The 12545-nt window shown below is 51.0% G+C and overlaps 1 protein-coding gene across 1 annotated transcript in view; it reads left to right on the forward strand.

Annotated features, from left to right (window-relative positions):
* The window catches only part of CACNA1A (calcium voltage-gated channel subunit alpha1 A), a gene marked incomplete at its 3' end in the record, with an annotated part of 251525 nt that overhangs the window by 140838 nt on the left and 98142 nt on the right, over positions 1-12545 (forward strand). The window contains exons 7-10 of the mRNA XM_045289704.1: positions 7369-7472; positions 8623-8738; positions 9838-9894; positions 11405-11500. Coding sequence (XP_045145639.1) covers positions 7369-7472; positions 8623-8738; positions 9838-9894; positions 11405-11500 — 373 coding nt within the window. The remainder of the gene's footprint in view (positions 1-7368; positions 7473-8622; positions 8739-9837; positions 9895-11404; positions 11501-12545) is intronic.

The raw sequence follows: 12545 nt of genomic DNA on the forward strand, positions 1-12545 counted from the left end.
GTGGTGGTGGTGGTGGTGATGGTATCGTTGAGCATAAACAAACCCATTGCCATTGAGTCAATCCCAACTCACAGGGACCCTCCGAGTAGAACTGCTGTCAGTCTGATCTTTCCCCCATGGAGTGGCTGGTGGATTCAAACTGCTGACCTTGAGATTAGCAGCCCACCATGTCACCCACCTATTCCACCAAGGCTCCTTTTGTTGAGAATGCACACAGCAAAACATACACCAATTCGACCATTTCTACGTGTAAAGTTCAGTGAGCTCGACTACACCCTTCCATTTTTCCACCCTCCCAGTCTCCTCTGAGTTGTTCCACCCCAATTAGCAGAGGCTCACTGTCCCCTGAGCTCCCTAGCTAATCTTCATCGTCGCTGTGGTCTCTTTGATCCCACATCAAACCCACATCAAACCCACCACCATCAAGTCGATTCCCACCTGTGGCAACACTACACGGGGTTTCTGAGGCTGTACATCTTTGTGGAAGCAGAGAGCTTCACCTTTCTTCCATGGAGCAGCTGCTGGGTTTGAACCACCGACCTTTCAGTTAGCAGTCCAATGCCTACTCGACAGCGCCTCCAGAGTTTTCTCTGATCCCCTGTAAACCCCAACCAAACTGACTGCCGTGGAGTCAGTGCTGACGCATAGTGACCCCCTGTGGGTTTCCGAGACGGTAAATTTTTACAGGAATAGAAAGCCTGGTCTTTCTCCCTTGGAGATGCTGTTGGTTTTGAACTGCCGACCATTCAGATCGCAGCCCAACATATGACCATGCACCACTAGGCTCCTGATTTGACCCCATATAGGTCGTCCTTAGAGGAGTACAAAGCTCAAGGCAGACATTCTTTACTCAGTCAGCTAAACTATGGTTTGGTTTTAGAAGACTTTGGGGCATGTTTCTGATTTAAGGTTTAAAGATGATCTCGGGTGGGCATTTGTTTCAGTGCATCCAGCCTCCATGGCTCCAGAAAATCTGGAGTCTGTGAGAATTTGAAATTTTGTTCTGCAGTTTCCCTCTTTTGATCAGCATCAGATATTTGACCACAGTATTCAGTCATGGTAGTGGGGCACCAGCTAATCCTTGTGGTGTTGTACAGAGGAGGCAGTCTGTGCTGGAGTCCACTAACCACACGTCCCGTGTCTTCCTGCGTGGGTTGTTTCCTCCTTCTAAGTCTTGGGAAGAATGCTGCAATGACCACTGGTGTCCAGGTATCTGTTTGAGTAGAAACCTAGGAGTGGAATTGCTAGGGTTGTGTGTAGTGCTATGAGTCAGTATCCACTCGTAGCACTGAGGGTGTTTTATTATTATTATTACCATTGCATTCACTCTCTCCCACTCTCCCTGTGAGCACCCCTGCCTGTCTGACTCCCTAGTTAATGCTGGTGAGGGAAAGAGCAAAGCTGTGTTGTCATCGTCATCGCCATTGTGCATGCTGTCAACTCACTACATGGAGCACAAATGCAGAGCCCATGACAAATGACCATGTTCTCCCACTGCTGCTTGGAGCTGATCTCGGAACCGAATTCCTTTTCATTCATAGATGCTCATCGGACGATAGCCATGAGTTTGGTTTTGGGTTTTGGAGGCTTTGGGAGGCTGAAGGAACTGGACGGGGGGTGAGGGTGGAGAAAGAGAGACGGAGTGCACCCTGGTTGCTTAGTGGGTTACACGCTGGGCTACTGACAGCAAGGTCAGCAGTTTAAAACCACCCGCTGCTCTGCAGGAAAAAGAAACTGCTTCCTAGTCCCCTAAAGAATTGTTGCTGTTGCTACGTCCCATTGAGTCCGTTCCGGGCCTTCCGCACAACAGAACGAAGCCCCGCCCAGCGCCATCCTCACAATTGTTCCTGGGCTTGAGCTGGCTGGTGCAGCCACTGTGTCAGGCCGTCTCCTTGAGGGATGTAAAGGGTTACAGTCTGGAAACCCACAGGGACAGTTCTGCCATGCCCTATAGGGTCGTGATGAGTTGGAATCAACTCAATAGCATGACGTGTGTGTGTATACACACACGTGTGTGTGCGCACGCGCGTGCACGCTTACTTTGACCTCTGTCACAATGACTCAGTCTGCTCTTGTAAAGAAAAGCAAGCCATAGATCATGTGTAATCAAGTTGAGTACAGATGTGTACCAATAAAGCTTTATTGACACAAATAAGCAGCTACCCCAAGGGTAGTAACTTGCCACTCTCTGAGTTAGGTAGTGTTAGAAAGTAGCAAGCGCTAAGGAGAGCGGAGAGGTTATGGATTGTCAGGGTAGGAGAGAGCCCGTGCCAGTACCAGAAGGAAGGGAACCCAGGCGTAGGGAGTAGCCAGTGCAAAGGCCCTGGGGCAGGAGTGCTCCCGGAAATGATGCGGAACAGTGAGGCAGCCCGAGTGGCTGGCGGGGAGGGGAGTGTGTGACGGGAGCATGGAGCTGGTGAGTCCAGGGCGGTGACAGGAGCCCTCACAGTCCATATCATCCGTCACCCAAACCAGGAGAGCTTAGAGCAGCGGTTCTCAACCTGTGGGTCACGACCCCTTTGGGGGTCGAACGACCCTTTCACGGGGGGCACCCAATTCATAACAGTAGCAAAATTACAGTTAGGAAGTAGCAACCAAAATAATGTTACGGCTTGGGGTCACCACAACATGAGGAACTGTCTGAAAGGGTCGCGGCTTAAAGAGTAGAAAGAGAAAGAGGATTCAAACCACAATTAAGGGGTGTCAAGCGGCCCACAGTAACCAGAAAATGGGACACTGGGCCTCGCAGGCACGGTGGGGTCAACCCTGTTTTTCTCATCCCACATGGCTGGGGAATCGGCCGTTCTGAGCTGTTTGGGGTTTTTTGGTGTGTGTTTGGGGTTTGTTTTTTCACGTCCTCTGTACTTTTCTCTGAATGAAATGAGAGGGGAACAAACTATAACGCAGAAGGCACTTAAGGATTTTGCTGGGACTCAGTCATTAATTTGCTTGATGAGTATTTATCGAGCGCTTACTAAGTGCCAGCCACCACACTAGGCTCCGACAGCGCCCGGAGGAATCAGTGTCTTCCCGCACCCTCAAGATCCTCCTGGCCAACCGCCGGAAGCATGAGCTACTGCACAAGCACCAAAAGGGGGCGACGCAGGGCAGGGATTTGGTGGTGAGCCAGGATAAAGGGTCTAGCTGTGCCATGGGTGGTCCAGGCAACCCACTGTGCGTGGGCTTGTGGAAACCCAGAGAGATAAGATGGGAGGGTGTGAGTCCCAAAGGGCTCTGCATGGACCTTGGATGATTCCCTCTGCCTTTCCATGCCCAGGGAAACAGCCTGATTATTTGCACTTGGGGATGAAGCAGTCCCCCCAGAGGGACCTCCTGTGTATTTCTCATTCAGCCAGCGTTTAGGGAGCACCCACTGTGTGCCAGGCGCATAACCACAATGCCATGCTAACCCACAGGTTGGCAAATCAGCCGTGGAGGAAAGGCCTGGCTTTCATGCAGATGGCAGCCCAAAACACCCTGCTGTGTAGCACGCAGGGTCACCAGGAGTCAGACCCACTTCCAGGGTGACAGATTTTATTTGGGGGGGTTCGTGGGGAAAGAGTGCCTCGGGCTGGGAACACCTTGGAGCCTCTAGAAGAAAGATGAGGTGCTCTCTCGGGAGCCCTGGTAGTGTAGTGGTTAGGTGTTGGGCTGCAATCATCATGGTCAGCAGTTTGAAACCACCAGCAGTTCCAAGGGAGAAAAACTGGGCTTTCTACTCCAGTAAACAAACCCACAGGGGTCACTGTGAGTCAGCATTGACTCAGTGGCAGTGAGTTTGTGTTGCTTGGGAGATTTGTTTCCAGCAATGGCAACATGTGATTTCCTCCCCAGACCCAGGCGCACGGGTACCCTGCCCTGATTGAACTTCAGGGAGATCCACTCCTGTTTGGCTCTCCAGCACACCCCACTATCCAGGGAGAACCCATCTCCTCTTCCAAACCTGCATCCCACCCTCCCCCAGCTTCTCCGTGTCACAGGAGCTAGAGCAGGAAGAGAAGCTGTGCCCCTAACCAGGCCCCAAGGAGGCAGGAGCAGGGAGGGTGCGGGGTGCAGGTAGCTTGGACCTGCCTCTTGTTCAGCCATCCCGTGACCACTGGGTGAGGCTGGCCCACTCACCTGGCACCGTGCCAGGAAACAGAGCAGCAGCAGGAGCCAGCCCCTGCCTCTTGCGGGCGACCATTCAGAAATGAGCGAGTTTAAGTGCGTGCATACAGGAGGTGAGATGGTGGCGAACAACGGCGGAGAGGGAGGATCAGGAATGAGGGGGTGCAGCTGTCAAGGGCCATCAGAGAGGCTTTCCTGAAAGGTGAGGGAGCACCTGGCAGGGTTGTGGGGAATGATCATTCCAGAAGGGGCCGCCGTGCAAAGGCCCTGGGGCAGGACAGGGCATGCACAGCCGAGGGCCAGGAAGGAGCCTGGTGTGGCTGGAGCAGTGTGAGTGGGAGGGGACCAGGGCAGGGGGTGTCAGAGTTTGGGATCGTCTCTGCTATTGGGGACACATTGACGCAGTGTGCCTCCGTTTCCACACCTGGAATGATGGGCGTGATTATCCACCTAGTTGGGGATTGGAGGGGGTTGGGAGAGGAGTAGATGTAATAAGGTTGGTCAAGTTTTGACATTGCGCGTGCGTGTGTGTGTGTGTGTGTGTGTGTCTGTGTGTGTCTGTGTGTGTAAGAGAGAGGGAGAGAGATTCTCATTTGGCTACATGTCATGTGTTCAGAGACCCCAAAGCCTGTCATGGGCCAGTGGGTGAATGCATGCTTTATTTGCAGTCTCTGAGAGGAAGAGGCCCCCCGAGGCCCCAGCTGCACCTCCCCATTCAGTCCACCCAACTTCTACTCAGTACATCCCATCCGGAGCCTGCTTCCTGAGGCAGCCAGCGATTTCCTGTCTGCCTGTGCAGGCTATATTTAGCCTTGAGAAATGGGAGCAAAAAGCCCACAGCTGCCGCAGCATTGGAAGAGAAAGGCACAAAGCCAGTCCTGCCTCCTGTCCAGCCCTAGTCTGCTGACTCCATTCCCACCCCATTCTTCCAGAACCTTCTGGAAACACCGCACTGGAACTTTGGGGCTTGTTAGAACAACAGCCTCACTGTTCCCAGACCCAGTAGCTTCCATGATTAAGGCTGATTTTAGGGAAGGAAAGAATATATCGTTTTCTTAATAGAAGTAAAGTAAGCATCCAGAAAGCTTCGTCACGCATGAATAAACAGCACAATGAATTTCAACTTCCGGATCACGCTGTGTTGTCAACACCTAGGTCAGGAAATAGTCTTCTCAGACCCAGAAGCTCCCCACCCCTGGTGCCTGTCCTGTCACTACCCCCAGAGGGTGGCCAGCCTAGGTCTCCCAACATCGCTCACTAGTTGCCTGGTTTGGTATTTCACTCGGGTAGAATCTATCTGGCTTCTTTGAGCAACATTAGCTTTGTCCACCATCCTGGGGGGCCTCGTAGCAGTTGCTTATTGCACATCATGCCATGATTTTATATTCTCGTCGGTGGACTCACACTGGGGCCCTTTCCAGTTTGGGGCTATTGTGAATAGCACTGTTGTGAACATTCTTACTTGTACTTTGGCAACAGGTTGATTTTGCTGTTGAATAGCTTTAGCGGAAACTCCCAACCCATTTTTCAAATGGGAGGATTCGAGCCTCCTCCCACAGTAGGCTCTCGGAGTTCCAGTTGCTACCCAGCCTCACCAACACCTGCTAGTGTCAGTCCTTTTCAGTTTAGCTTTTCTGCTGAATGGCAGTGGCATGGTACATGGTTTTATGTTGTATTCGGTGTGGAGGGGTGTCCTTTTATTTTCCAGACAGGCAGAATTATTAAATCAATAAGCAAAACATGTGGACAAAAGCTAGAGCTACAGGTCCGTTAACAGAACTTGACTGAAATGTAGCTCAAAGTGGTTTAAAAATGATGATGATGGTGAAAGGGATCTCCTTTCACTGAAAGTCCTGAAGTAATGGGCTCAAGCCAAGCTTCATCCACAGCTCCCTGCTGTCACTGAGCACCCAGTTTCCTTTCTGTTATTCATTCTGCCTCCCATGACAGGAAATTCATTCCAACACACACACACACACACACACACACACACACACACGCGAGCTTTCCTCGTGGACACAAGATGGTTGCCAGAAGCAAACGGGGATATTTGCTTCAGTATCCATGGTCAAAACATGGTCTCTTCCCCCAGCCACTAAGCAAAAATCCTGGGCTTCACTCAGATCGGACTAACCAGTCACAAATGCTTGTGTTTTAAAGATGAGCTTTTAAAGCCACTTGGGATGCCCTTTCCATAGGTGCTACAGGCTTGAAGAACCATTGGAAGATTTCCTTTCTCCTAACTCCTGATGCTATGGTTTTTCCAAGCTTAGAGTCCTATATTCCAAGGACTCTGGAATATAGTTTCCTAGTTCAAACTCCACACCTACCCCTGACGAGCTCTGTGACTTGGGGTGCTGATGGTTTTGTCTTTCTGTACCTGTTTCATCAGTTGTAAAACAGGCACTGTGGTAGCCTTTCCAAAAACCAAATCACCACCATCAAGCAAATGCCATCTCAGCGACCAAATAAGACAAGGTAGAATGCCCCTATGGACTTCCAAAACTCTAACTCTTTAAAGGGGTTAAAAAGTTCTGCCACTTTCATACAGAGTGGCAGGTGGCTTTGAACTGCTGACCTTGCAGTGAGCAGTGCAGTGCTTCACCACTGTGCCACCAGAACCCGTTGATGGTACTCAACGGGTTACATGAGTAAAAGGTCGTACATGAGTGTAGCTCCGTGCCTGGGACTCTGTCAGAGCTCATTTCTTAGCACCTCGTAAGTCTCTCCCTCTTCTCTGATTTTCATATTCTGTCTTTTCTTTTTATTCTTTTCTTACTGCAGTGTTATTTTGGAAAATGAGCATGGGATTTCTGGAAATTTTTTGCAGGGAATAGAGGAGAGAAACCCTTGAAGGGGGGAAAAAGGCTCACAGCCCTGCCAACTGGCTTGGTGATTAACCAGACCTTCAGGCCTTGCTGGCATGTGCTTCCTCCAGGGGAAGCCTGTGACTGGGGGTAAGAGAGTGAACAGAGGCTGATGTCTTCACTTAGGTGGACTTTGTGTGGTGCTTCTCCTGGGCTCTGGTTTGGAAGTTCCCCTCTGGTTCTTGCTGCTCCCCAGGCCGTGTGGGGATGACACAACTGGGCTGTAAAGCTCCTGCTTGGTTAGACGCGGGTGCTTCCTTTCCCACTCTGGGCTGCCAGAGCTCCAGGACTCCACAGGCTGAGGGCATTTGTGTACAGCGTGCCTCGAAGAGCTTGTGAGGTCACACCTGAGCCCCACTCATGCCTCACCTGCGCTCCTCCCTTGTCCCCACAGAGCAACGATGCCTCAGGGAACACTTGGAACTGGCTGTACTTCATCCCCCTCATCATCATCGGCTCCTTTTTTATGCTGAACCTTGTGCTGGGTGTGCTGTCAGGGTAAGTCTCTGTGACACCCCACCTCTCTCTTTGCCAAGGAAAAGACCGCCAGAGCTTTTTGTTCAGCTCCCCAGCCAAACAACGGACTCGTCTCTAGCCTTGAGTAGACCAGACAGCAAGCCATATGCAGGGGCATAGGTTGTGCACTGCATTGGGGCGCTCCGAGAGAGGACAGACACATGGGGCCTGAAATCAAGCCCATCCTCAACTCGCCCACCTCTACCCCTGGTTCTAAGCTACCTCCCTCCAGAGAAAGGGGGATTTCTTTCTATGTAAGCCTCTCCTTTGAAAGGTCTTCTCAAATTTTTCAGACCAGCCACCATGCAAGAAATTCATAAAACTTAACCTTCTGTAATTTGCCTTGTCATAGAATAGGTTGATTTTCCTCCCTATTCCAAATGCAAAATCATGGCATAGACCTTACCATGCCTTTTCATGACATACATATTGTCTTGTTCTTGCCTGTCACTCAAAAAAATTATTTTTTCACTTGATCTTAAATGGATTTTGTTTTTCTTCTAAGAAGTGTGAGGATTGATACAGTGATTCTTTGGTATCATCAGGGATGCCGGATCCTTCTAGCAGCCCCCTCTGACATCCTTTCCAAAGTCTTCTAATCTCATGAATGCCTCCTCGTCTGAAGATGGTTGTCCCATCTTCCAAAGAGGAAGAGGAAGAAGGGAAACAGGAAGGGGTGGGGCTATGTCAGGGAACCAGAAGTTTGGCGGCAATCATCCATTTATGTTTCATTGATCTCACCTAAAGGAAGACAGGAAGTATGTTTTAACCGGCCACATGGTCACCTCAGATAAAACTGAGGTTCTCGTAATCAGCATCATGGTGAGAATGAGAATGAGAGAGGTCGCCAGCAGTGGTGGCATGGCACGACTTCATGCCTCGTGTGCTTTGGCTTTTGACTCCAGCTGATGCAGTTGGTGGGGACCGTGGGAAGCTGGCAAAGAGACTTCCCCTGAACACATACCGATATTTTCCCAGAAAATCTGACTTCTTTTGTAAACCGCTTCCTGCCAGTGGATTCTGAACCCCTGACTACAGACACACACACACACACACACACACACAGGCGCTCGCTAGCATTTCCAGGGAAGCAGGAAACCTCCAGGTCCTGAACTTGTTTGTGCTTCTGCAGGGAGTTTGCCAAAGAAAGGGAGCGGGTGGAGAACCGACGTGCTTTCCTGAAGCTGAGACGGCAACAGCAGATTGAGCGAGAGCTCAATGGGTACATGGAGTGGATCTCAAAAGCAGGTGAGGAGGCCCTTCCGTCCAGGGCCCACAGCGTCACGCTTGAAGTGTGGGGTGGGCTGAGGGAAGGCCAAGATGGGAGAAGAGAGAGGATCTGAATCAGTAGTCTCAACATTCGGCAACAAGGATCCAGAATACGGTATTAAAACTTCTGGGATGGAGACAGACCATGACTTCACATGACAGCTTCAAAGTCAGCCTTGGGTTGATATCCCACTTCTGGCACCACCCAGCAACATGCTTCCACCTCCCTGTGCCTCCTTTTTCTTACACATTAAATAGCACCTACCTCCGGATGATAGTGATGGTACCTACCACATAGGGCCATCAGGCCACTGTGAAGATTCGATAAAACAATCCCAGCAAATTTGCTTAGGAAGAACAGGGCTTGCCACACCAGAGGCGTCTGTGAACCTGTTCAGCCACTCAAAATATAGATATGCAGCACCTGCTGTGCACCAGGCACTGCACTAGGCACTGAGGATATGGAAGCGGAGGAGAAAGGGGGAACAGACACAGTTCCTGCCCTCAGAGACCCACAGTCTAGTGAGGGACACGGAAAAGAAGCAAGTGCCTAGGATGTTGAGTGCTGCCAGCTGCCCGGAAGAAAACCGAAGCAGGCAAGCAGCAGAGACAGTTGGAGGGGGCGGTCAGGACAGGCCCTCTCGGAGATGGTGACATGTGAGCAGGGACCTGAAGGAAGAAATGAGGTCAACTGTGTGAGTGTCTAGAGGAGGGGACGTCCAGGCAGAGGGAAGGACAGCTGTGAAAGCCCTGAAGTGGGGATGACAGCGAGGAGGTCCACAGGGGTGAAGCCGAGTGGCGAGGGGAAGTGGGCGGTGGTGAGGGCGATGGGCGATGGGGCTGGGCCATGCAGGGCCTTAAGCTGTGGCAAAGGTATGCTGGCCTTTCGGGTGCGTGAACTACAAAAGATGTCGGCTGTCATTACTGTGGTTGAGTTGGGACGAGGCATCTGAAAGCGCTGAGCAGCCGGGCGGGGGGCGAGGGGGAGCTGGGGTGGCAACTCTCGTCCCCATCGCAGATAGCCCATCCCCAGGAGGGTCCTTCACATTCTGGAGTTAACTCTGTGCTTTCTTCTCAGAAGAAGTGATCCTCGCGGAGGATGAAACCGATGGAGAGCAGAGGCATCCCTTTGATGGTAACTGCTCTGAGCCCGACGAGGCCGTGGGTCACAGGGTGGATGGGTATTGTGGGGCCAAGGGGAAAGGCTCCGTTGTTCTAGGTCACCTCCACGGGGCACTCAAGGGTCAAGCCACGCCAGGGACACACAAGAGACCACGTCAGGCTCAAGACGTTCGGGGAAATGGCAAGAATCTACTTCCTTGAGAAAGAGCAGCACCCCAGTGGAGAGTGTGCACGTTCTGGTCCCCACTCTCTGCTTTAATGATGTGCCTGGATTTCTTTGGCTTTGGGCCTCGGTTCTGCTCATCTGTAAAAATGGGCGTTATAATAATAATGCCTACCTTACTATTTGCGATGGTTGAGTTAATTGTTGAAAACAGAATCTTGAGGAGCGTGCGCATGGTCAGCACCATCTGTATTTGCCAAAGAAATCATCATCGTACTTCCACCTAGACTCCAGCTCACCGTTCAGGACTGTTGTCTTTCACGTTGGATGGTTGGCTGGACAGAGTAATGACTTCTGATGAAAAATACCAGCAGCGAGAAGGAATTGAAGAAACTGAGTCTTTGTCCCCAATGGTTATGAAATGGGTTTTAGAAAGCACCTTAATGGAGAGTGTAAAGGACTTCCTCAGGGGCATACGCTTTAAGCTATTGCTTCTAGACACGCCTTACACAGAGCGGCGCTTGAATATGGATGAGAGAGAGTTTAAAGTAGGTTCATAAGCCCAGCCTACCAGGTTCTACAGCAAGAATAAAGGGGCATACTGTAAAAGTCTCTATGTACCCAGTCCCAGTCTCTCAGAAGGTGAGTCTCTAAGTATCTTAGAATTCAGAGATAAGCCACAGAGAAATGTTGGCTAAATAATAGTAATAATTCCTTCCCCAAAAACACAGCTTATTGCTTTAGATGATCTAATCACACATCAGAAAGCTATTTAGACAGAATGATGACTTTTGATTGAAAACCCAGGGTATTAGAAGGAACTAAATGAACTGGGCCCCTGTTGTAGTCGGTTAAAAGATGGAGTTTACTATTTATGGAAGAAGATAGCCCCCTTGGGGATATAGTAGTGACTGTATTGAAGGAGATGCCTGCAGTCACTGTCCCCTATAGAGCCTTTGGGGAAGCAGAGATGAATACTATGGAAAGGAGAGTGTCCACTATCCCCGTCTGCCCAGCATGTATGCTAGTAAAATCAAAGGGTAAACGGTTTGCCTAAGAGTTCCAGGGCTGCTAGGAAGTAGAGTTTCCAGAGATTAAAACAAACAAAAACAAGGACTAGAGGGGAAATGGTCGCAGAGAGCCCCAACTGGAGGTAGACTGGGCAAGACATGACTCTCACCTGCCTCCAACCCCCCTGAGCCCCGCTCTGCTCAGCTATCAAACAACGCCTGCCAGTGGTTCCCACCAAACCAGGCTGTCCATAGGGTTGAGCCCAGTGCTGCGCAGGGGGACCTTGGCATCCGGCTCGCGTTGTTGTGCAAAAAGGGTAACGTCTTTTTCTCTTGCCATGTTTCCATTGTTGGAGCTCTGCGGAGAGCCACCATAAAGAAAAGCAAGACAGACTTGCTCAACCCTGAGGAGGCTGAGGATCAGCTAGCCGACATCGCCTCTGTGGGTGAGTCCCCGCTGCATCCTGGTCTGCCTGTTGGTCACCGGCCCTGGGAGAGAGGGGCCCAGGCCTTGAGGACCCGGCCGCCTGGATGGGCATCTGTTGACCATCCGTGTGCCCTGGGTCAGATTACATGGTGGTAAGAATAACAGTAATGTAACACCTTCCACTCTTGGGAGTTTTCCATTGATCCACGTAATGCACGACAGAACAGTGCGTGGTGGAGAATAAGCATCCTGGTGTTGGCTGAGACTTGAATCCACCCAGAGGTGTTTCAGACCAAAGATCTGGCCATCACTTTCCGGGGGAGAAAGAAACCAGCCCTTGAAAAACGTGGAGGGTCTACTCGGACACACAGGGGGTCACCCTGCTGGCTCAATGGCAGCTGGTAATGTGGACTGATCTTTTCATCACTTGTGAAGTGCTTATTAGGGGCTTGTTCTTGTTGGGGGCCCTGCTGTGAACAGGACAGTGACCCTGAAGTCCAGGAAAGAAAGGAGATGTTAAAGAGATCATTCTGCACATCGTGTGTAAACGTGCTGCAGGAGAGAAGCCTGGGGCCTCTCCTGCTTTGGACGAGTGGGGTGTGATCAGGGAAGGCTTCTCAGAGGAGGTGGCAAGTAAGCTGAACACCGCCAAGAAGAGTGAGAATTCTCCATGGGCAGTGCAACCAGAGGGAATGGGTGGGGGGCTGGGCCCCAGACCATCACGGTGGATTCCATAAGGGGCGGGGCTTGTGGAATGAAGAGACATTTATTTACTCTTGTCCTCCTCCCTCTGTGCTGTTGATTGACTGACCCATTGTTGCTTTTGACCTTCCATGATGAAAGAGACTATTTTTTGAATGGGTGTGTTAAATGCCAATGACAGAGAGCATCCAGACCAAGGACCCTGAGAGAGAAGTGCTTTAGCCAGTCTGTAGAAGGAGCCATGGTGGCGTAGTGGGCTACTCATTGACCGTCTAACAGCAAGGTCAGCGGTTTGAACCCCCAGTTGCTCCGAGACTGTCTGCTCCCATAAAAATGTGGAAAGGTCATGGGGGGCGGGGAGG

This window comes from Echinops telfairi, unplaced genomic scaffold (assembly GCF_000313985.2).
Source record: "Echinops telfairi isolate 266 unplaced genomic scaffold, ASM31398v2 ScPeMD7_30;HRSCAF=105, whole genome shotgun sequence".
Lineage (NCBI taxonomy): Eukaryota > Metazoa > Chordata > Mammalia > Afrosoricida > Tenrecidae > Echinops > Echinops telfairi.